This window comes from Microcebus murinus, chromosome 17 (genome assembly GCF_040939455.1).
Source record: "Microcebus murinus isolate Inina chromosome 17, M.murinus_Inina_mat1.0, whole genome shotgun sequence".
Taxonomy (NCBI): domain Eukaryota; kingdom Metazoa; phylum Chordata; class Mammalia; order Primates; family Cheirogaleidae; genus Microcebus; species Microcebus murinus.
The window spans coordinates 49,397,913-49,423,829 of NC_134120.1; the positions used below are offsets into that span (position 1 = coordinate 49,397,913).

Here is a 25,917-nt window from a genome sequence, read left to right on the forward strand (position 1 = left end):
GGGCTTAAGCATGGCAAGGGAAAAAACCCCAAACGCTCACTGTAGAAAGACAGTCCTGCCTCTACAATTCAACTTCTATACTATAATATGGAATTAAATGAATATGCCACATTTCAACACCATGGATGGTATTGCTTTTCCAGGGCTGAAGAAAAATTGGTTGATATGACTGATGGTACAGTTATGGGAGCAGATTGGTTGTAACAGGGGACAAGGGGACAAGTCAGCCTTGAAAAAAGGGAAAGTCAAATGATCCATATCAGGCCATAATTTATGACTTTTCCTTCAATAACAGCCACAGTCAATCAGTCATCAGGAAAGGATAGAGATATAGAAACCAAAGGGTATTAAACAAGAGAAAGTAGAGAGACTAAGACTTGCCTACATTCACATGCTCAAAGTTTATAAGTCACTTAACAATGGAGAAATACATGGAAACTTGCTCTGCTGATCAAAATCGATTTGAAGATGCCCCTCTAGATTAGAATGATAGCAACTTAGAAATGACTATTATTGAGTAAATTTAAATGGAAATGAGTTTCAAGAGATTTAGCTGCTTCAAAAAGATTGGCTTTTGGATTTTAAAAGAATACAATTGAGTTACGGTTTTGGGTTATTTTAGAGAGTTATAATAAATTGCAACTGCAACTAATATATCAACTCAAAGAGAGTTTGGATAGCATATTAAATGTTCATATCTATGCCTAAATCCAGTTTAAATGCTTTACTCAAATTTATACTCATTCATTTGCCAGTCTAAACTTGGTTTGTTTCAGTACATTAGGAAAATATATTATTTTTAATCTAAGAAAGGTACAGTTTTGTTTTTAAAAAAGCATAAAAAAATCTTCCAGTAGATACTTCCCAAGGGATTGAATGTTTTCTCTCTCAGTTGTATCATAAGAGGCTAACATTCTGACCTACTGTCCAATAAAAACTTATCAGTGGAGAAAAAATTGCAAAAGGCCTCCCAGGAGAAGGCCAAGAGGAAACCAGTGACCAAACAGTTACTGGCAGAAGGATCTTGGTTCCTGAGCCTGACAGTTGATCTGACTTGTGTTCTTACTGATGGCAGTGTGTGCTTCAACTATAAACCTCCAGAAAGTTATTGCCAGTACATGTAAAGCTTAGAGAAGACTAGTTACAAAAGAATTTTAAACATTCTTTTTTTTTTGCCAGGCATGGTGGCTCAGGCCTGTAATCCTAGCATTCTGGGAGGCCAAGGTGGGAGAATTGCTTGAGCTCAGAAGTTTGAGACCAGCCTGGGCAAAAGCAAGACCCAGTCTCCACTAAAAATATAAAAATTAATCAGGTGTGGTGGCTCATGCCTGTAGTCCCAGCTACTTCAGAGGCTGAGGCAGGAGGATCGCCTGAGCCCAGGAGTTTGAGGTTGCTGTGAACTATGATGATGCCACTGTACAATACCCAGTGCGACATAACCAAACTCTGTCTTTAAAAAAAAAATTGGTTTTTTAAACAAACAAATATGGGGTATTTTTATATTTGCCTACATAGATAAACTGAAATAATGATCAATTAAAGGCTTAACTGTTCCTTAAATGAAATGTCCACCATATGTTACTTTTAAAGGATTATGTCTTCCCCATTGGAAGTTGCAGAGCATGTTTTATTTGTTACTGATAACATATGACTAATCTTTACACTTCATTGTAGTATAATAAATATTGAACAAATGCTCTTATTAAAACTTAAGAAAAGACTAACACTGAAAAGTGGTGAGGTTTAGGCAATGTTACAATATACAGTTTGCAGGGCCAAGTCAAGAGAGAATGGATGGAGTGATGGAATTTTACTTTTTGCATAATACCTATTTTGGAAGCACGACAGATTGCTCTATTAATCATTCATTATCTTATCTGTAATCCTTTTTTAAAAGGAAGTGCATTATCCATATGCTTGCTGTTTGTTATATTAGAGGTATGCTTAAGGCTACAACAGAAAAATATTGCTTAGGTTAGGAATCTTGATTTTACTAAAGTGAAAGATTTGACTTTTCTGTGAACAGAAGAGCCATGAAACTGAAAGAATACGGACAATTTAATTAGTTTCACCTTTCTCTCAATTCTGTAGCTAACCTTTGTACTATAACACCTCACCCATTTGGAACCTTGCCCCAAACCATGAAGCAAGGAAAATAATCCCTAAGAGCCAGTACGGATATGACAAAGTGCACACACTAGTATCCTGCACACTCACTGGAGAATTCCACAGACCACCACTTGGAATCTATTTATACTTCGCTCGAGACAAGCCTAGTTGGTTGATTTCCCTCAGTAGATTCAACTAAAAAAAGAGATAGAAGAAGCTACTATCAGCAGACACACTGAGAAGAAGGAAAATGACAGCAAGAGAAGAGGCAGAAAAACAAAAAAGTAGGCTGAAAGACATTATTTAGTATAGGGATAAATAGCTCCTCACCCCATAATGATATTGCTATATTGAAACAATAATAAATAAGGTTGATACTTAGGGCTCTGAGGCATAGAAAAAGGTAAATAAGATTCAGTATGCTGCATCCAAGAAGATTGAAAAGCACTTACTGAACTGTGTAATCTGTTTTAAAAGAATTTTCAGCGAAGAATCTTAAAATGAAATTTTAAAGTATTGATGCTTTAGCAGTAAACTCTCAGGTCAATGGAACAACTCGGTATCTAAAACAATAATTTGTTCAGGTTTTTGAGTGGTCAAATTTAAGCCCAAACCCATGTGACTTGGAAAATAGGAAAATCCTGCTTAGTTGCTGTCTCAATTGCCTCAATTACTGAGAGAATACTATAGAGCTGAATCATTGAAGTACTGCTGGCCCTTTGTATCTGCAGGTTCCAAATCCATGGATTCAACTAACCCCGGAAATATTTAAAAAATAAAAAATAATGATACAACAATAAAAAATCATACAAATAAAAAACCAATACAGTATAACAATTATTTACATAGCATTGACAATATATTAGGTATTGTAAGTAATCTAGATTTGATTTACAGTATACAGGAGGGGCTGGGTGCGGTGGCTCACACCTATAACCCTAGCACTCTGGGAGGCTGAGCCTAGAGGATCACTTGAAGTCAGGAGTTCAAGACCAGTCTGCTCTGAGCAAGAATGAGACCCTGTCTCTACAAAAATAGAGAAATTAGCCAGGCGTGGTGGTGTGTGCCTGTAGTCCCAGCTACCCAGAGGCTGAGGCAGGAGGATTGCTTGAGTCCAGGAGTGTGAAGTTGCTGTGAGTTGGGCTGACGCCACGGAACTCTAGCCTGGGCAACAGAGCAAGACTCTGTCTCAAGGAAAAAAAAGTATACAGGAGGAAGAAGACTATGTAAATACTACACCATGTATAAGGGACTTGAGCATCCATGGATTTGGGTACCTTCAGGGAGTTCTGAAACCAATTCCCCGAGGAAAATGAGGGGACTCTATTCTGGAAAATTAATCTTTGTAGAGCACTTGGAGATCTTTAGTGAAAATATAAAGTAAAACAAAAGATGTTGTTTTCCTTGTTTTTGTAAAAGATGTTATTTTTAGGTCCCAAGCAATATATGTATCTCCACCTCAACCTATGAGTCATGTATCATTACTTTACAGCTGAGTTGTAACATAAGAAATGTGATAATTTATACTTTTAGAAAAGGATGTGATAATTTTTCCAGGTCTTGGATTAGAATTTGTAATTTAAAATTAAGTAATTGTTCAGGGAGACGAAGTAAGAGGTAAGGATTATTTGTAATGTCATCTAGTATCTAAGAGAGTGCTCCTTATCTGTGAAGCTTTCCTTGATTAATCATGTCAAATCAGCATATCTGTAACATCTGTAGGGTATAGAAAAGAGAGGCATGAATATTTCTTCAACTTATGCACACATAATTGTGGCTATAATGGGTGCTACTGGTTGATTTATTTGAATAATGAATGTTAAAAGGGACAAATAAAGAACAGTTAAAACTACATTTGGCACTTAAGATTTAAAAATCAAAACTCATTAAGATAAGTGTTTGATTGGATTTTCATTTTTCAAAATGTTGCACTGGTTGTTTAGTTTATTGAGAACAGGCTTAAATTCTACAAAGACAGGTCATATTTTCTATATATATTTACATGTTCCAGGGACGAGATTGAAAAAACAGCTTTAAAAGAAAAATGGCAATTTAAAATTGTAACATTTATTGTATTGGAACTTGTCGTATTAAAGCTAAAGTTTAACAACAATGCTTTGATAAATAGGTGAGAGGAAGTTCAAGTACCAACAAAGAAAATATTCTAGTGGCACTAGGTTTCCTACTTAATTTTATACTCAGAATTTGAAGCTTAATCTCCTCCCTGACAAATCGATGATGCTGTCAACTAACTGAAAGTATCATTCTAAAAGTAATCATAATCTCACACTTCTGAAATACCAAATTCACTGAAAATATTTCAAATACTAGTTAGTTAAGCATATTTCTGGAGTTCCATCACAATTCTCATTAGAAAATGTTTAGTCAAATAACTAAATATTGCAAAGAAAGAATGCTTTTGAAATCATGTCATTGTGTGAACATAAGATAAAGTTATTATTTCAAAATGATGAATGCAACAAGTTATAGTTCCTTTCCTATTTGTCACATGAATTACAATGCTGATGCTATCATACCCTTTCAAGATAGCTTTTCAAGTTCAAAGCCTTCTGTTACTGTTTGGTTTTAATTAATTTGTTAACATAGTTCTTTGAATAAAGGCATTTTTTAAATTTAATTTTATTTATTTAATTTAATTTTTTTATTTTTTTGAGACAGAGTTTCTCTGTGTTGCCTGGGCTAGAGTGCCATGACGTCAGCCTAGCTCATAACAACCTCAAACTCCTGGGCTCAAGCAATCCTGCCTCAGCCTCCCAAGTAGCTGGGACTACAGGCATGAGCCACCATGCCCAGCTAATTTTTTCTCTATATATTTTTAGTTGTCCAGCTAATTTCTTTCTTTTTTTTTTTTTTTTTTTTTAGTAGAGATGGGGTCTCGCTCTTGCTCAGGCTGGTCTCGAACTCCTGACCTCAAGTGTTCCTCCCACCTTGGCTTCCCTGAGTGCTAGGATTACAAGTGTGAGACACCACGCCTGGCCAAGGCATTTTTAAGAGTGACTTAGTAGACCAAGTTATCTGTAATGGGAAATAAAATTGACATTGACTTTGGAAAAACCATAGACTCTTCCTTTATCCTGGGTTAATGAATAGGGAAAAAAGATGTTTGGGGGAAAAATTTTAAAGAAATTACTTGGGACAACAAGAAATAAACGTGAGGAAGCAGAAGTTTAAAACAAAAAAGATATCTCATGGAAAATTTAAGAGTAGGAAAAACAAGTAAAAATGAGCTCAGAGTTTTCTTGCATCTGAAAAGGAAGAACATGTAGGATTGTAGATTTCTATTTATATAATAAGAGGAGTTACACATGTTAATCTGGAGAACCATTTTTTTACATATTAAAATCTAAAAGGAATTAATAGTGTAATTTTTTAAAGGGGTCCCAGACACATGGTAGGCAAAATATTCTATTGCAATTTTACAAAAGATACATGATATTCAAATGGATGATTCTTTTTGTAGATGCTCTAGCAAAACCAAGACCAATGTATTAACCTATAAATCAAGACAGCATTTCTAACATTCCCCAGGCTAACCTACAGGACAGCCCCTTGGGTACTATGTCACAGAGAAAGCCTGAGAGGAAGGTCTAGCTACAACATCCTCAAATTTTCTTTTTAGAATGTGCCACAACTTAACTAAGCTTTTGCCAAGAGCTGAACTACTGTTAATTAATTCATGATTGACCTCTGATAAATGCTGAAAAAACACATTCTCTAAAGTTGATTAATGTGTGATGAAAATGGCTCAGATAATTATGGTCAGGAAGCAAGTTTGATGTTCTGCTATCAAAGTATTAACAAAAGAATTCATGTGGTTATTCTCATCCAGATGAAAGGCCATCTCATTTTCCCACAAAGTTGGGCTGGAAAATTGGACCAAAATTTGGCATGAGTTAGATTTTTCTCAAAAACGACCTTTAAGTCTGTTCAAAAACATGAAGATTTCAGTTAAGATTTCAGGAGATTCCTGTATAGCAAATGAAAGAGTTGTTTTTGTTTTTGCCTGAAAAGGATTTAAGAAGAATGTCTCTAGTCAGCTCCTCAACCCTAAACGAATCTTTAATATGGACACAGAGATATCTGATTACATAGATGACATTTTAATGGTGCCCCAGACTACAAGGAACCTCCCCTATGTAAAGGGGTTAGGGTAGCCCAGGGCTAAAATGAGCTATTTGGAAATTAACTCACTCCATTCTACTTTTTCTCCCTTCTAAAAAAATGATGAAATAAATAGATAAAATTTAAAATGTATTGAAATACAATCACAGTAAACTCTTCGCCTTCCCATACATTTAATGATCTGACATGAGAATTCTTTCTCACATAGTTTAAGGTCTTTTGAATCATCATGAATATATCACTTTTATAAGCTTTAGATATTTATCCTTCTCCATGGTGTGTGTGTGTGTTGTTTTAAAAACTGGAGAGTGGGGGGCGGGGGTAGGTATATACATACATAATGAGTGAGATGTGCACCATCTGGGGGGTGGTCATGATGGAGACTCAGACTTTTGGGGGGAGGGGGGGAAATGGGTATTTATTGAAACCTTAAAATCTGTACCCCCATAATATGCCGAAATAAAAAAACAAAAAACAAAACAAACAAACAAAAAAAACTGGAGAGTGAAGCAGAATAGACGCAGACAGAAGTGAATTAATGTAATCAGTCACATGTAATACTGAGTTTCCCCGTGTTTCAGATGAGGACTGCTGGCTGACCTGGGGCCACCCTGGTGGCCACACTGAAGCCCCCCCACTGGACAATTCTTTCTTACTTTGCCCTTTATAACCAGGGGATGCATTATTAGGTGCCTAGGGTTAAGTGCACACACTGAGGCTACAAAACAGAATCATACTTACTGGCCAAAACATGGTAGTCATTCATTATTTTTTCACTTAATAGATTAACTACTGTATACATGGTACTTTGCTAGGCTCACAGCATAAATACAGAAAAGACAAAGTTCCTATTCTGAAGGAGCCCACAGTCTAATAAACTGTTCTCAAGTGTGCTTTCACACTGCAATTACTTCAAAGGAGCTAAACAAACAAACAATAATATACTTGTGACCTGCAGTGCAGCCCTAGAGATTCCTTTTTTTTTTTTTTTTTTTTTTTTTGAGAATGCCTTATTTATCATCATCAGCCTAGCAGCCCTAGAAATTGTGGTTTAATTGGTCTGGAGTAGAGTCTGGATATCAGCATTTAGTATTAATATTTTTAAAAAGTTCCTGGCATGATTCTAATGTACAGCCAAGGTTGAGAACTACTGTCCTAGTGGGTGAAAGAGATCAGTTAGTAAGCAAATACAAGTGCAGTTTTCTAAATCAGCCAGTTGAACTTACCTTTCAAAGTCAGCCTAGTGGGGAACCTGCAGCCTTAAGGCCACGTGTGGCCCTCCAGATCCCCCAAATGCAGCCCCTCGACCCAATGCAAACTTCACAGAACAAATCCCTTTATTAAAAGATTTGTTCTGTAAAATTTGGATTCAGTCAAAAGGTGGCACTCAAGAATCCAGAAGACCACATATGGCCCTAAGGCCACAAGTTCCCCATCCCCTTGGTTAGGAGGTTGCTCACTCATTCCTGACTCATGGTTCCTTCTGGTACTGCATTCTCCTAACCTGCCTTGCTACTCATGAGCAAGTCTTTACTTCCTATAACCCACTTCCTGCTTGGAACTCTGACAGGTGTTGGGGTTCTCCAGCTCATCACCTGGGAAGAATACCTGCAGCCTGTGCCACCAGCTATTTCTTACCCTCCAGATCACCTGCCACGCCTTGGCAGGCCTCTCGCTTGTCTTCCATCTGATCTCACCTGGCCTCCACCTTCCACCCGAGGCCTGATACAATCAACCACAGATACTGTTTTTAAAATACCAAATATCAAGAAGAGAATGTCCTTTTATGTACCAACAAATCTGTATTAAATACTTTCAGCCTATTCTTTTTATAGGCTTCTTTAGCTAATGAATTTCTTGGTAAAGCACAACACATCTAGACAATTATCTAGATCCTCATTAGCAGCACAGTTAAACTTTGTAGCAGTGGCTGGGCTATATCTACTTGCACATTCTTTGACTTCAAAGGGACACCAATGATCCTAGCAACCCTGGTGGATTGGGTTAACTTTTAACTAGAATTCAAATTACACTTAAGGTATCGTGTTAGATGTACTTGTGGTTTGCTGTTACATGATAAGCTTTATTTTGTATCAGAAATTTTAATAATGCATCCCCAAAGAAGTTGTTATTCTGAAACAGCAATCCAAGTTTCACATCCCAAATCTTTTTTTTTTTTTTTTTTTTTTTTTTTTGAGACAGAGTCTCACTCTGTTGCCCGGGCTAAAGTGCCAGGGCAACAGCCTAGCTTATAGCAACCTCAAACTCCTGGGCTCAAGCAATCCTTCTGCCTCAGCTTCCCAAGTAGCTGGGACTACAGTCACGCACCACTAATGCCTGGCTAATTTTTTCTATACATATATATTTTTTAGTTGTCCAGCTAATTTCTTTCTATTTTTTTTAGTAGAGACAGGGTCTTGCTCTTGCTCAGGCTGGTCTCGAACTCCTGAGTTCAAACGATCCTCCCGCCTCAGCCTCCCAGGGTGCTAGGATTACAGGCCCTAGCACATGAACCACCATGCCTGGCCATGAATAAATACAATTTTAGACTACGTAGAAGTTTTTATAGGGACTTATAAAATCTTGATGCCTAGTTTATAGCCTGTTGAGCTATGGGGAATATTTTACGAACATCTATCCTAGCTATTATCATCTCATGCTGCAAACTCTGGCTTTTCAACTAGACTGTAAGCCCAGCATGCAGGGATGCTATCATATTACTCTACTTTCAGGGCTCAATTGGCACCCGGCATCCTGAGCTTAAGAAATACATGTGGCAAGAACGAAGGTGCCTGTTGCAGAACACAAGTTCAAATGTTACCGAGATTTGGTCCTTCATAGGGAAGCATTTTGACCTCCCAGGATTCTTTCCTAGGCCCTCAGGGAGTGGTTCACGAATGGGTTAATAAGATGCTCCGCAGTATGCCAATGTCTGCTGCTGTGTGGTTTATAGTTATATTCTGGGAATGGAATAGCCACAAAAATGACTTGTGGTGCCTTATTCCAAGTCAGTGAAACAAAACTCTCACCTAGGAGGTCGCCAGCAGATCCTTTTCTGGTGGCAAAATTTCCCTAATGATGGTTCTGTTATTGTCAAGTCTGGCCATCTGCCATTCTGAAGCTATAGATGAGAAAACAAGAAATTGATTTAGGCTTTCTTCAGTCAATCAGATTTGGAATCCATGGCTTAGAGGGTGCTTTTGATTTACCCATGCCTAGATTAAGAGTTTGTTTGTGTAGCAATCTAAATGTTATTCTTAGGAGGATATTATAGATTCTGTACTTGGGTCCCTCAGGATACCCCTTTGGAGCCTATAATATCTACACAGTTGTCAACTGAAGAGTCTGATTTCTATAGGAATGTGTGTTCTGGTGTCTTTGTGTGTTACTTTTTGTCTCTGTATACGTTCCTAGCATTTTTCTATTTTCTCATGAAATTTTGCAAAGATTCCCTAAATGAAGTGTAGTACTCTCTCCAGATACTTACCACACTTTTGCTTAAGAAGGTCACTTTAGTTGGACCCATGTCTAGAGAGTAGTTATAGGAGTAGCTGAAAACAGTTTATAAAGAAATAGAATGAGCCAGGTGTGGTGGCTCATACCTGTAATCCTAGCACTCTGGAAGGCTGAGGCCGGAGGATTGCTTGAGGTCAGGAGTTCAAGACCAGCCTGAGCCAGAGTGAGACACCATTTCTACTAAAAATAGCAAAAATTAGTCGGGTGTGGTGGCACATGCCTGTAGTGCCAGCTACTTGGGAGGCTGAGGCAGAAGGATTGCTGGAGCCCAGGAGTTTGAGGTTGCTGTGGGCTAAGCTGACACCATGGCACTCTAGCCTCAGTGATAGAATAAGACTCTGTCTCAAAAATAAATAAATAAATAAATAAATAAATGAATAAATAAAATAGAAATAGAATGAAAGGAGCTGATATTTCCTCAAAGGGTAAATTTTATATACTTTTCAAGTAACTAATAGTGAAAGCAGAGTTTTTTATGTTTATATTTCTTTCCTATCAGGAAAAAAATATTATATCATGAAAAAAATATTACATTATGTATCTGCTATTTGTTTATTTCAGGCTGAAAACAAGGACAGATGAAAGCAAAAGGGTTTGGACTAGAATGAATATAAACTTAAAATAATTGGGTGATTTTTTTTATCCTCTTTCATTTCCACTGTTTTATGTAACTTTAGTGAACTGAAATATATAATAACTTTGAAAAATGATACAGGTTAAATGATAAAAGAAATTATTATGTAATGATGTGAAACTATTTGGGCAATGAACACTATAAACTTTGTTCTCATAATAAAGGAAAAGACTGTCTTCTCTGGCCCAATCGTGGCTTCTCTTGCAGTTGGGAAGCGAGGGCTGCCTCAACTCTATGGACTATTCATCTGGGAGCTGTTGGTTTAACCCAGGGGTCAGCAAACTGTGGTCTGTGGGCTAATGCTGGCCCATTGCCTCTTTTTGTATGGTCCACAGGCTAAGAATGGATTTTACATTTTTAAACAGTTGACAAAAATCAAAAGAAGATTTAATATTTCAAGACATGGGGTAATTATACAAAATTGAGCTTTTATAATGTGTATAAGGCCTCATATTATATAATGCATATAATATACATGATAGTTTTATTAAAACACAACCATGCTCATTAGTTTATGTGTCCTTTATGGCTTCTTTCATGCCATAGCAGAGTTGAGAAGTTGTGACAGAGGCCAAATGGCCATAGAGTTAAAAATATTTACTATCTGGCCCTTCACAGAAAAAAGTTTGCTGACCTCTGGTTTGAGGTAATAGCTATAATTACATAAATCCTACTTTTGTTTAAGGATTGTGCCTGCAAACTGAGCTGTTCCAGCTCTGCCTATGATTGGGAAAATATTCTTGTGACATTTAATTAATGCCTAAGCCATAATAGAAACAATGTCCCAGGAATGTGGCTGGGTGCAGTGGCTCACATCTATAATCCTAGCACTCTGGGAGGCTGAAGCAGGAGGATCACTTGAGCTCAGGAGTTCAAGACGAGCCTGAGCAAGAGCAAGACCCCATCTCTACTAAAAATAGAAAAATTAATTGAACATTGTAGTGCACACCTGTAGTCTCAGCTACTCAGGAAGCTGAGGTAAGAGAATTATCTGAGCCCAGGAGTTTGAGGTTGCTGTGAGCTATGATGATGCCACTGCATTCTACCCAGGAAATAGAGCAAGACTCTGTCTCAAAAAAATAATAAAATAAAATTGTATAAAAAAGTAAAAAAAAAAAAAGAGAGAGAAAAGCAACGATGTCCCAGGAATGTATTCTTAGAATAGTTGGTCCAGGAAGCATAACTTGATGAAGAACGTCCCTGTTTTTAGGTATGAATCAGAATAACCCCCGGACCACTCAGACCTGGCTCATCCCTGTCCTATGATGAGATCAGCGATTGTCATGTCCTAAGGTCATTACTTATCAATTATATTTGGATAGCACATGTTGATGATTTTGAAAATTAGGAAAAGTACAGAAAGTTAGGTTGAACATTATTTTTGTATCTTACACAGAAGAGATTAATTTTAATGAAAAAGTAAAAGCCCACCTGGATGGGTCTCTGCCACAACAGGGCCAGCGAGGTCAGATGGCTTCCCGACTCCTGCCTGGTTTATGGCTCGGACGCGGAACACGTAGCTGACACTCTCCTTCAGACCTCGCACCTGAAAGAAGCAGGTGTAGAAGCAATGGGCAATTTATGTCATTTAAACAGATGTGCCCTTCCTCTGTAACAGTGATTTAGTCACCTAGCACGAAGGGTGCAAGGACTTGTATTCTAGACTTGATTTTGTCAAAGACTCAGAGGTGACTTTAGTTTTAGACTTTCTTCTCTCTGGACCACTGTAAGTAGATGAGGAGTTTCCAAGATCCATTTCAACTCTGATGTTCTCTCCTTTTCATATAATTTAATAGCTACCAACATTAGAAACAGAGACTAATATATGTATCCTTTAAATGAATTAGCCACCTTATTCTTTGGTCAAAAAGACAAAATAGGCTGGGTGTAGTGGCTCACACCTGTAATCCTACCACTCTGGGAGGCTGAAGGGGGAGGATTGCTTGCGGTCAGGATTTCAAAGCCAGCCTGAGCAACACTGAGACCCCGTCTCTATGAAAAATAGAAAATTAGCCAGGTGTGGTGGCATGTGCCTATAGTCCCAGCTACTCCGAGGCTGAGGCAGGAGGATTGCTTGAACCCATGAGTTTGAGGTTGATATAAGTTGTGATGATGCCACTGCACTCTAGGCTGGGGAGACAGAGCGAGACACTGTCTCAAAAAAAAAAGAAAAAATAATACAGGCCGGGCGTGGTGGCTCACGCCTGTAATCCTAGTTCTCTGGGAGGCCGAGGCAGGCGGATTGTTTGAGTCCAGGAGCTCGAAACTAACCTGAGCAAGAGTGAGACCCCATTTCTACTCTAAATAGGAAGAAATTAATTGGCCAACTAATATATAGAGAAAAAAAAATTAGCCGGGCATGGTGGCACATGCCTGTAGTCCCAGCTACTTGGGAGGCTGAGGCAGTAGGATAGCTTGAGCCCAGGAGTTTGAGGTTGCTGTGAGCTAGGCTGACACCACGGCACTCACTCTAGCCTGGGCAACAAAGCGAGACTCTGTCTCAAAAAAAAAAAAAAAAAAAAATACAAAGTGCTCACTATAGCATATATGTTGCCTTTCCTCCCAACCCCTGATCCTTTTGAGATATTCCATGAATAATTTCAGATGAAATTCTTGGCAAGAGAGAATTAAAAGCATGGATCACAAACATTTTCCATTTGCTTAACAGCATTTAAAGCACTAGAAAAAAAAAAGTTATCCCTGTAAATTTAATAAAGGTATTTCTCACTAAACAGACATGAAATTAAAATAATTGTGAATTTAAGTAATTTATGAGTAATCCAAGTATATTAAAATTCTAAATACTCAAGTTGTTAATAATCAAGATGTTTGCTGATCAACATCTCTAATCATCAGGGAAATGCAAATCAAAACCACAATGAGATATCACTTAACTCCAGTGAGAATGGCCTTTATCAAATTCTCCAAACAATAAATGCTGGCGTGGATACAGAGAGAGAGGAACACTCCTACACTGCTGGTGGGAGTGCAAACTAATTCAACCTCTGTGGAAAGCAATATGGAGATACCTTAAAGTGATACAAGTGAATCTACCATTTGATCCAGTAATCCCATTGCTGGGCATCTACCCAAAAGATCCAATGACACTCTACAAAAAAGACACCTGCACTCGAATGTTTATAGCAGCACAATTCATAATTGCAAGGCTGTGGAAACAGCCCAAGTGCCCATCAATCCAAGAATGGATTAATAAAATGTGGTATATGTATACTATGGAGTACTATTCAGCTCTAAGAAACAACGGTGATGTAGCACATCTTATATTTTCTGGTTAGAGCTGGAACCCATACTATTAAGTGAAGTTTCCTAAGAATGGAAAAACAAACACCACATATACTCACCAGCAAATTGGTATTAACTGAGCAGCACCTAAGTGGACACATAGGTACTACAGTAATAGGGTATTGGGCAGGTGGGAGGGGGGTGGGGGGCAGGTATATACATATATAATGAGTGAGATATGCACCATCTGGGGGATGGTCATGCTGGAGACTCAGACTTGTGGGGGGAGGGGAGGAATGGGCATTTATTGAAACCTTAAAATCTGTACCCTCATAATATGCCGAAATTAAAAAAAAAAAAGATACTTGCTGAGAACCCAATACACATGTAACACTAACTTAGCATTACAAAGAGTTGTTAAAAAATTTTATAATCTATTTTTGTATAACAATCCCACTCATAATTTTTGTAACAATTTCTTTGGGTTCTGCATACTCTCATCTTATCAATATTATTAATATTTTATTTAAAATTATCTTTTTATTTTTAAAACATGTGACTTTTAAAAGCCATATTATATATTAAGAAGGAATTTGTTGGCCAGGTGTGGTGGCTCACGCCTGTAATCCTAGCACTCTAGGAGGCCAAGGCAGGAGGATTACTTGAGCTCAGGAGTCGAGACCAGCCTGAGCCAGAGTGAGATCCTGTCTCTACTAAAAAAAGAAGTAGACAAAATTAGCCGGGTGTGGTGGTGCATGCAGGAGGATCTCTTGAGCCCAGAAGCTTTAGATTGTAGTGAACTATGATAATGCAACTGCACTCTAGCCAGGATGACAGAGCAAGACTCTGCCTCAAAAAAAAGAAAAAAAAAAAAAAAAAGGAAGGAATTTGTTACATACAGAGGGCATAATTTTTTATGCCTAAAACATTGCAATGGACATCAATATAAAAAATGTGATTTAAATCAAACAATGCTAGAATAAATTTATTTCATTAAGTGAAGTGTTTGTGACCATGTATTTAAATGAGCTATGCATTAAATTGTTATGTTTTTAATCTAATTATTTAATTGTATTGTATTTATAACAATAGAATGGCACTATTTTTGTAGTGATAGCTTTCCTTGGAGCTAATGGATTTTTGAAATGAATTTTAATCTGTAAATGAACTTGAATTTAATCGCAGGCTAAATGCATAGAGTTTAACATATTTAAACGCAATGTTTAGAAATAATGCCAGGAAACTGTGGCTTTCCAGAAAGAAACAGAAATATTTCCTTATTGTGATAAAAATAGACCAATAGCCAGGTGCCTGACACATCTGCACTTGTCATTTAGGTCACGTGAATCTGTGAGTCAGACTGTAACATGTATTGGAAGTATATTCTTATTCTAGAGTCTAGTCACCAGGATGACAGCAGCAACCCTCCACTCTTCCATCACCATGGGGGCAATGACCACTGGCCTCAACAGCACCACAAATATGTAATCTAGATAACTGATGCATATCTGTTTTCCTTTTCTTGGATTTTTTTCCTTCCCTATAATTTCTGAGGGAACTGCATTCCTTTGCCTCCACCACCCAGGTCCTCTACCCCTTCCAATTACTCCCTTTCTCACCACCTTGTCTCATGGGGTTGTAATTACCAATAAAAAAGGAAAATTAGGAAGTGTGAACTATGTTTGGTTAAATCCTTCTGGATGAAAGTAATGCATCTTTCATTGTTTTTAGGAACGCCTACCCTGGAATGAATGTGGGTGTTAGCCCATTATGTTCCAGCTGCACCTGTGTTACAGTTCCCTATTTGTGAGCTCTATCTCCTTTCCTCACTGAAGTGTATCATACTGTACTTCCTAATATGTAAATTTTTTCCTATTATATGCTTTAACATATTTTGGATAAAAAACATAGGGAAGAATGAATACATACCAAAATAGGTATGGGAATTGGAGGACATTTTTACTTTCTTCTTTATGCTTTCATTGTTTGAACTTTTCATCAGAGCATGTGTTAGTTTTATAATCAGAAAAATAAAAAATTCTATTGTTACTTTAAAAGCTGTTGATATACAAGAAGATCATTTCCTTATGGAAGTTCACTTCCAGGCTCGTTAGGTATATACAGCCTCAGTGTCTCTCTCTCTCCTCCCTAAATTTGCCTTTCTTCTTTTTCTTTTCCTAAATGAGTGACATTAGCCACTCTTCGAGGTGTTGAAACTCTTATTTTTTCTGGGTTGTTGGTCTCCTTTACTTGACATCTGACCTTTGTTTGTGTCACCTGAGTCAGGTCCAACCTCAGGCCCTTGGCATCCTGTGTGGTGGCAGATTGAGGACTTGGAAATCTTCATCCCGCATACCCCACCACCACCATCCAGGATTTTACACTGTTATTTGGGGGTTTCTTTGAATCTAGAGGCCTCTGAACTCATCTGGACAACCAAATGGCATCCTAGGCTCCAACCCTTCCCTGATTTATTCTCCTCCTCATAGAAAAGATGGCCTTTCTTATTTCCTCAGTAAGGGTCTGGAGGTCTGATTGGCATATGCTAAGTTGAGTTAATGGCATGTGGTTTGTAATGATTTATGGATCGTCTCTCCTAGAGGATATATTTAAATTGTTCAGAGTAACTATAAATGCCTTAACGCCAGAGAGTGGCTGACAGGTGGCATGGACCTAGTCCATGACAGCAGGTCGATGGGAGTGAGCTTTCAGAACAGGTATATTTTGAGTATCTTCCAAGGCCCACCCTATTCTGCCAACAGACAGGGCTGTAGGAATGCAGTAATGGAATGGTAGGAATAAGTAATAGAATGGTATTCCTCATGGTTTCTGAGGTCCTAGTGTGGATTTGGCAGCTCCAGGTGCCACTGTTAACAATAGGGGAAAGCATTCTTTTCAAATTTTCATTTGATATAAGTGAGAGATTCAGTGGCTACAGAGGAACAGTCTTTGGTAGACAGAGTTGGGAACCGGGTCAGTTAGCACACTCTAGAGGAATCTGGAAGGCAGTGACACAGATAAGGATGAGGACAAAGGCCGGCTCCACTAATGCAAGCACAAGCTGGAGCAGGTGAAGTGACACAGGGCATGTCTCGCAGAATCAGCAGTTACAGGCTTACTGGTGTGAACGCTGTAAAAGGAGCACCCTCAAAAATAATCAGAGATATGAATAAAAAGTCACCTTTTGAGGATGGTAAGCAGTAATGTTTTAAGACTGTAACAAAAGTGTGAGGGGGGTAAGTTGTGGCAAGGAGGGAAGAGCTGCTGGGTGTTTTTCAAAGCCAGGCTAAGGAATTCAGACTAAACATAAGTAAACTATTTCAAGCCTCAGAAACTCAGACTTTCTCCAATCCCAACCACTATTAAATGGAATCTTACTGGAAGCCCAAAGATGAAACAGACCCAAGCAGAGATATGTTTTATCTTGCTAACTTTAAAGTTAATATGATTGATAGAGCTTTCTTCCCTTTTAAAGGAAAAAAGGGTGTTGCAAAACCACGAGCACCCTCTTACCTTCAGGTATATATTTTTAATAGCTGCCTTGTTGAGTCCTCGCCATTGGTCATCTTTGGCACTGGCCTCCTTCATGTCCACGAAGTAACCAGTGACTGGAGTCCGCCCAGAGTGGATTGGAGGTTTCCAGTGGAGAACCAGGGAGTCTTTCCTGACTTCACTATACTTGAGACCTTGTGGTGGTCCTGAGACAGGGAGAAGCCAGTGAATTATGAATAAATAGAAATCATAATGTAGATTAGAAAACTCGCGTATGTATAATTTAGAACCACATTTAAAGTTTGAAGGCTAAATCTGAAACTGGTGTCCTTTATTTTTTTAATCTAGCATTCCCATGTAAATAGGTATTCTGTGGTCTTTTGATATCAAGTTTTCACACTGCTGTACATCAACCTAAGTCCCTTCATGGGCATAGGTGGGTAAGGCCGCCTCAAGGTGCCTCTCTGAGGCTGACCCAAAGTTTGCCTCAGACTGTCCTCAGGCTTGTGTTGTTAAGGACCTTTTATCAGAACAGTTTGAGTTAGTTGCATATTCAGTTCAGATTATTTTTGAGTGATAATCTAAAAATTCCCCTCAATCTCAAACAGAAAGCAACTCTATTTAATGGTGCATGACTATCGACAGTATTTAATAATAGTTCTTTCAAAGGAAAAAGAAATAACTCCTAATTGGAGGGAAACCTTTCCCTTAAAGTACATATCCCACAAATAGGTAAAAACAACTGGCAGCTATTGGTTTACAAAAACCTTTTACCTACATAAAAATAATCAACCCTATGGTCCCTGAGTCAGTGCTAAATACTTCCAAGTATTTTTACATTCATTTATCTCATTCATCCTTAAGATAATTAACAGAAAACTCAGAGAAGCCAAGTAATTTGATAACCCTCTGAAGGAAGAAAGCCAGAATGTGCCCCATGTGAATATGTTCACATTATTAGGAGAGTCCACACTACTAAGCAATTGCCCATATCTTGGTGTGACCACCAGCTGCTATGCAGGTAATATATTTATTTATTTTATTTTTCCCTTTCCCCCTTTTTAAAAAAAATAACAACTGACTTCTAAACAACCAGTCAAAAATCACCCAGAGTGACTCACAGTGGCCTAAAAGCCAACTTGTACAAGCACAGACTCTATCATGCCATGCTTTGGTGTTTTGCAATTGAAAGTTCAATATTTGTTTGGCCCTTTACCTTGATTATCAGTTACAAATATGCGTCATCCTTGTCTTCCAATGTCTGGGATGAAAACATATTTAAATATTAACACCAAATACCTCATACTAGTGTGGCATGTTCTATTTTGCAAAGGGCTTTTATGACCATGATCTTGTGTCATCCTTAGAACCCGGTGAGCCATCCAAACAGGGACACTATTCCTACTTTACAGAGGGGGGCCTGCATATGCTGTTGCCTAGCACCTCTAGTCTGAGGGGGGGAGGGCCTAGTTTCCAATCTTAATTCTGCCACTTATTACTTCTGTAACCTTACATATATTATTTAACCTGAGTCTCAGTGTTTTCATCTGTCAAATGAAAGGATGGCAACTTGATGTAAGATTTGCCCAACTCCACTCAGTAAGCCAAGGATGGGTCTGAGAAGCCAGGCTGTCGGGAGGGTGGAGGACTCCCTTCATTACTTCTACAAGTCAAGAGTACTCGCCCGGAAACATTTTTGGTCAACTCCCTCACTTTCTATTGAAACTTTTCTACAGGCCTGCTCAGAATTTCTTAGTCTCTGGTCACTCGAATTTCACCTTATTCAGGAATTGCAAGAATTTGAAAACAGATCCACTTTTGTGCTAGTGGCAGAAATAATTTAGGAAATATGCACTGGCTTCAAGGAGGTGCAAGGAAAGGCAGTGTGTTTGCTTCTTCATATTTGCTGAAGTTGAATGAGCACTTGAACTTCTCTTGAGTTTCATTTACAATCTTTTTATTCACACTGGACAGAGAAGTGATGCCAATGGGAGCTCACTTAGTGAAGGCTGCATGCTCACTCGTAAGGGCATGGGGTTTCAAACAGAGGAAAGTGGGTACTGGAGTAGGGCTGTTGTCCACCCAGGGGGCTCCAGTGTGGCCTGGGGCTCTAATGTAGTCCATGGTGGTGTGATACCAGTTGTTAAATATGTTGAACATCAAAAACCCAGATAGGAAAATTTAGTCATCTTGTGGCACTCAAAGTATTTGGGTCTCTAAAGTCAGTACCACTGGAAGCAAAATAAAATAATCCACCAAATACAGTAATATTGCTAGTTTAAATCTTAGTGGCTTAGTAAATTTGTTTGTATTCAATTTTTAAGTATGTTCGGCTTTATAGCTCTATAAAGAGTTCTGAGTATGGGTTGGTTTTTCTTTGTACTTCCCATTTTCTTCCCTGCCTACCCAACCACCCCCATGACAAACTCTGAAGGAGATTATTTATCTGGTTCCATGATCTTTCTTGTAATTCAGAGTTTGGGAAATGTGTAGAGAGAGAGAAAGGACTGGAGAAGTGGAGAGAGGCGAGTGAGGGAAGCCAGGCTTAAGTCCCAGGTAGGCATGTGAAATTCATATACGTAGTATGGTAAAGAGCTGGGAGAGAGGATGGAGGAGAGAGATGCCCAGGAGGCTGGGTTTTGAGAGAGATTTGGGGTGTGAGGACAATAAATAACCAGCTTCCAAGTAGTGAGAGAATGCATGAGAACTAGGGAGTGCAGGAAGTTTTTGAGAAGTTTTGCTGTGGGATATGAATTGGATGCCCTTTAAGAAGCAAAAGCAAAGATCAGAATTCCTTTTAAGTGCTCATTTGCACTCAAATTGTGTGATTTTGCCAATCCTGCTCTGTGAGATGCTGAGCTATGGGGGCTTTAGGATTTATTTGGAACACAAGCATAAGGAATTTATACTTGGTTTTACATTGCTGCCTATTATTTAATATTATCATAAAAATATTTTAGGTAAACATGAGGGGTCAAAATAATTCTTTTCCTTTAAATGTTAACTGTATAATACTTCAATTTAGTTCCAAGTTGGGGGTGCTGTTGGAAGAAACTCCAAACTGCAGGGATGGGACATGATGTCCCCATTTACCTGGGACAGCAATGGTCCACTCTTCACATTTGAAGCACTCGCTTACTGCTGAGGGCACACCCAGCCCAGCGATGTTCATGGCTGCCACTTGGAACTGATACACCATGTTTTCCTTCAGGTCACTAATCTGCAACATTGACAACATCACAGACAGTGAATGTTTCAGGTTTGTTTTTTTCTAGTTGTTCAACATTTTATTTACCTTCTGTGTCAGACACACCCACAGGTGACCCTCAGTGAGTCATACCCTTTTGTAATCTCCTCCTGGGTATGGGTGAAAACATGATCTGTGTGTAGCCAATAGAATATGGCAAAGGTATTAGAATATCAGTCTTGTGATTGTTTTTTTGTTTCTTTGTGCTGTGACTCATATTGGAACCCAATGGCTGCGGACACATCAGTTCTGTGATTGTATCACGTCATATGGCAAAGGAGAAGGAATATTACAGATGTAATTAAGGTCTCCAATCAGCTGGTTTGGGGTTAATGAAAAGGGAAATTACCCAGGATAGGCCTGACTTAATCAGGTAAAAACTCTTAAAATGGGGTTTGGACCCTTCCCGAAGAGAAACATTGTCCTGATAGCCTTGAAGAAGCAAATGCCATTGCCTAGCCACTCCCATTTGGAGAAGGGTGACATCTAGGAGTTGAGGCCTCAGCCCTACAGCTGCAAGGAATCAAATTCTGTCCATAACCTGAATGAGCTTGGAAGAGGAACTCAAACTCCAGGTAAGAATGTGGCCCAGCAGACACCTAGATTGTGAGCAGAGGCCCCAGCTACGTCATGCCCAGGCTCCTGACTCATGGACACTATGATATAACAAATGTGAGTTGTTTTAAGCCACAACATTTATGGTAATTTGTCATGCAGCAATAAAAAGCTAATGTATTTACAGATGAATAGTAAATAAGTTCTAAGCTAGGAATCAAAATATTCAAATTCTTATAATGTTTCTGTTCTTTACTGAATGGCCTAATATTTTCTATATATCTCAGTAGGAATTAGGTTGTTGTGAGAGAAAAAAAATGAATGTGAAAACATTTGCAGAATAGAAATGTTAGGATACATTTGGTATAAAAAATGTTTTCAGGAGATAGGAGACAGCCAACTATAAAAATGCATACAACGGTCAGCGTGATGGCTTATGCTTGTAGTCCCAGCTCCTCAGGAGACTGAGGCAGAATGATGGTTTGAAACCAGGAGTTTGGGATTGCAGTGAGTTATGAGGACCCTACTGCACTCTAGCCAGGCTGACAAAGTGACACTGTCTCAAAAAAACAAAACAAAACAAAACAAAAAATATATTTATATATATATATATCTACATACACACACACATATGTATGTAAAATGTGACCTTCAAGAAATGAAAATATAGCAAGAAAAAAATAATGGGGTTAAACAGAAAATCAGATGCAAAAGAAGAAAGAATTTGTAAACTGACAGAAAGTCAGAAGAAATTATACAGATCACAAGGCAGAAAGTGACAAAGGTAGGAAACAATTAAAAGTGATTCATAGACATGGAAGACAGAATGAGAATATCAAACACATGTCTAATCAGCATTTGAGAAGAACAAAGAAAGAATGGGTAGCAACAAAATTTTAAGAGATACAGAATTTTCTAAAAAGATCTTCCTGAAAAATTCAACCCAGATTGAAAAATTCTCCTCTGCCCAAATTCTAGGCAGATACATTTTTAAAAAACCTGTACCTAGACACATAATATTTTAACTGTAGTGCAACAAAGATACTGTGAAAATCCTAAAAGCTGTGTAAGAAAAAAGATAAATTACCCTCCAATAAGCAAACAGATTAAAGAGTTGACATGTCAGTGGCAACAACAAGCAAAAATAGCGCAACTGTGTCTTCAAAACACTGAAAGAAAATAACTACCATTATAGAATGTTTTACCTAGAAAAATATTTTCGAAGGATGAGGGGAAAAATTATTTTCCAGACAAACAAAAATAGACTTTATCCTCAGAATACCTTCTCTAAAGGAAATTCTAAAATATTTACTTTAAGCAAAAGGAAAATAGATGGAAAGTCAAACAAGAGGAATTAAAAGCAAACAAAATGCTAAATATGTAGGTAAACTGAATTATAAAACAATAATCATATTGCTGTCTGGATTAAAAAAAGAATTAAAACACAGACATATACACGATAGTATACAAATTGGGAAGAGGTAAAGGGTTAAAGCATTCTAAGACCCTTATGTTTCTTAGACAAGGATAAAACAAATGGAATAACTTTCAGACTTCAAATTTCAACCACCAAAAACATACAAAGAAAACCAGAATCTATAGCTTTTAAGATAATGTGGAGGGGTTGGAAATGGAATAAGTAAAAAAAATGATTTAAAAGTCATCTAAAAAGGACAGAAAAGGAAACATAGAAGAGGAAAGACAAAAAGAAAGCAAAAATTCAGGTGATTTTTTAAAGTCATCAGTAATAATATTAAATACTCCTAACTGACAAAGACTGTCAGGTATGAAAAATTAAAATACAACTGTATGTTATTTTTAAGAGACATATACAAAGCATAAAGTTATAGAAAGATTGGAAGTTAAAGGATGAAAAGTTATATACCATGCCAAAACCAACCAAAAGAAAATCTACGTATCTATACTAACAACAGACAATAGACTTTAAGGTAAAATGTATTAGCGATAGTCACTTTATATGTATCTCATAATATCACTTCAAAAATACATAAAGCAAAATTTTAAATGAGTGAATTTTATGATATATGAATTAAATCTTAATAAAGTGCAATTATCCTGCAATTTCTTTTTCTGTACTGTCCTTGTGAGCTATTGGTACCAAACCAATTTTAGTCTCAGGATAATCTCACTCATGAACATAGCAGAAATCCTACATGATTGTTAGCAAAAAAAATCCAGGAATATGTAAACAGAATGTACATAATATCCAAGTTGGGTTTATCCCAGAAATGCAAGATTGTCTTAACATTAAACAATTACCAGAATACACCAAATAAAAATTAAAGGGAAAAATATGATCATCCTAATAGATTCAGAAAAAAATTGGTAATTTTAATAAATGTTGACAAACTGGGACTAGAAGGAAACTTCCTCTGATTATAGATGTCTATAAAGCACCTGTAACAAGCATAATATAGTACTTAATGGTGAAATGTCGAAAGTTTTTTCCTTTAAGCAAATTATCAATTTTAGAATAACCAACATCACTACTTTTATTCAACACTATGTTAAAGGCCCTAGGTAAAAAATAAGGTAAGAAAATTAAGTAAAAGATATAAAATTTGGAAATAAAGAAGTAAACTATCATTATTTGCACATAGTATGACTATATAGAGAGAGAATCTAAAAAAACTTATAGGAAACATTAAAATTATAATAACATTAAGCAAAAAACAGTATAATAATTATATGCAAAAATCAATATATAAAAATTAGTCACATTTATTTTTACTAGCAATGAAAACTGATATAAAAATATAATTTATGACACTGAAAATATGTAGTATCTACAAATAAATGACAAATGATATGCAAACCTCTGTACAGAATTATAAAACTTTGATGATAGGCTTTAAAGAAAACCAAAATAAACGGAGAGAAATATCATGTACCTGGGTTAGAAGATTCACTATTTTAAAGTACCAATTATTCCTCAATTTATTTATAGATTCAATGCAATCCCAATCCGAATTCTAATGGGTTTTTGTTTTAATCTTTTTATTGTTGTGTTTTCTTTTGATTTGTCTTGTTTTTTTGGTAGAACTTGATAAACTAATTCTACAATGTATATCAAAATGCAAAGGTCTATGAATAGCTCTGAAAAAAGAATAATAAACTGGGATACCTTGATCTACCAATGATCAAATTTACTATAAAGCTATAATATTTAAAGCAGTGGTAGACAGACCAGTGGAACAGCATAGAAAGCACAGAAACAAACTCATGCATATGGGTTTATATGGGTTTATAAACTGGATACAGCTAGCCTGGCAGAACAATACACAAAGGACACACTTTTCAATAGATGATGCTGGGACAACTGTGTCTCCACTGAGACAGAGGTTAATTCTGACCCTTACAGCATATAAAAAATATAAAGGTAAATTAAATACTGAATTGTAAGTGACAAAACTGTAAAACTTTTAGAGTATAATCTATTCAGTATTTCCATGATCTTGAAATAGAGAAGGCATGTCTTCAAAAAGGCACAAAAATCACTAATGACAAAGCAGATGTCAGTAAATCTGACTACAATAAATTTGACATTAAAATGAATGTAGTCATCATAAAGAGAGGAAAAATAAGCTGCTAACTGGGAGAAGATATTAACAATTTACAGAGCCACAAAGGATTTATATTCCTAACATATAAAGAACTTTGCAAGTTGATAAGAAACCCACTAGAAAACTGGGCAAAAACCTTGAGCAGGCATGTTATGAAAGAAGATCTCAAAATGGACTACATACACAGGAAAAGATTCAAACTCACTTGACACCCAGATTGTCAAAACTGGAAATGTGTGAATATCCTAAGGGTTGGCAAGGATGTGGAGCAATGGGAATTCTCATACTCTTCAGAAAATAGTATAGAATTATCTAGTGAAGTGGAAGATAAACAGACCCTCTGACTCAGCAATTCTATTTTAAGGTAAAAACCTAGAGAAACTTGTTTGCTAATATAACAGCAGATGTGTACAAAAATGTTCATAGCTATATTATTTGATGTAGCTAAAAATGCAAAATACCCAAATAGCAATCAATAATTTGTGATATGGCTACATAATGGAATACCACACAGTAATGAGAAGGGACTCTGGGAGTGTTGGGGAGTGGGACCTTGGGCCTAGCTGGTGATGCTCTATAGAAGGAAGTCATCAGCTAAGGCTACAGTGAGACCTCTGGGGTCCCCTGACATGCGCCTAGCAGTGGAGGCCCCTGTGTAGAGGGGAGCACATAAAAAGCACCTCTTTGTGGCCATCAGAGCCACTATCACAGGAGGCACTTCACACGTGAAGAGCTGTGCCTGCCATCAAGGCTACGCCCCTACATCCTCTGTAATTTGAACATTGACTATTAAAAATCCAGAGTCATTGGATTCTGGGACTCTTGAAACTAGGAGCATATTGGTTACAGATACTTTGAAAGACATTATTTTTCACAGTAAGCACATATTTTATAGTAAATACTCTATGAAATTACTATGATTTTGTATATGAATCAGAAAACATAATTATTATTATTATTATTTTTTTTTTGAGACAGAGTCTTGCTCTGTCACCCAGGCTAGAGCACTGTGGCATCAGCCTAGCTCACAACAACCTCAAATTCCTGGGATCAAGGAGCTCAAGAGATCCTCCTGCCTCAGCCTCCTAAGTAGCTGGGACTACAGGCGCACACCATCATGCTCGGCTAATTTTTTTCTGTTTTTAGTAGAGACAGGGCCTCACTCTTGCTCAGGCTGGTCTCGAACTCCTGAGCTAAAGCGATCCTCCCACCTCGGCCTCCCAGAGTGCTAGGATTACAGGCATAGCCACTGTGTCTGGCCAAAATACATAAATGTTGCCTGGTTAGCCAAACTATTTGTATTTATCACAAAAGTCATGCTATTGCAAACAACGGACACTGGAAAGACAACATGAATCCTTTACAAGGTGAGGGTGTGCGCATGTGTGGGCAGC

At 37.5% G+C, this 25,917-nt stretch overlaps 1 protein-coding gene across 4 annotated transcripts in view; it reads right to left on the reverse strand.

Moving 5' to 3' along the window:
- The window catches only part of MYOM1 (myomesin 1), a 153,673-nt gene that overhangs the window by 28,941 nt on the left and 98,815 nt on the right, over positions 1-25,917 (reverse strand). For all 4 annotated transcript variants that reach the window (XM_012746091.3, XM_075993618.1, XM_075993620.1 and 1 more), the window contains 3 exons: positions 20,231-20,357; positions 17,159-17,343; positions 11,834-11,948 (listed from right to left, as the gene is read on the reverse strand). In XM_012746091.3, the coding sequence (XP_012601545.2) occupies positions 11,834-11,948; positions 17,159-17,343; positions 20,231-20,357 (427 nt within the window). The remainder of the gene's footprint in view (positions 1-11,833; positions 11,949-17,158; positions 17,344-20,230; positions 20,358-25,917) is intronic.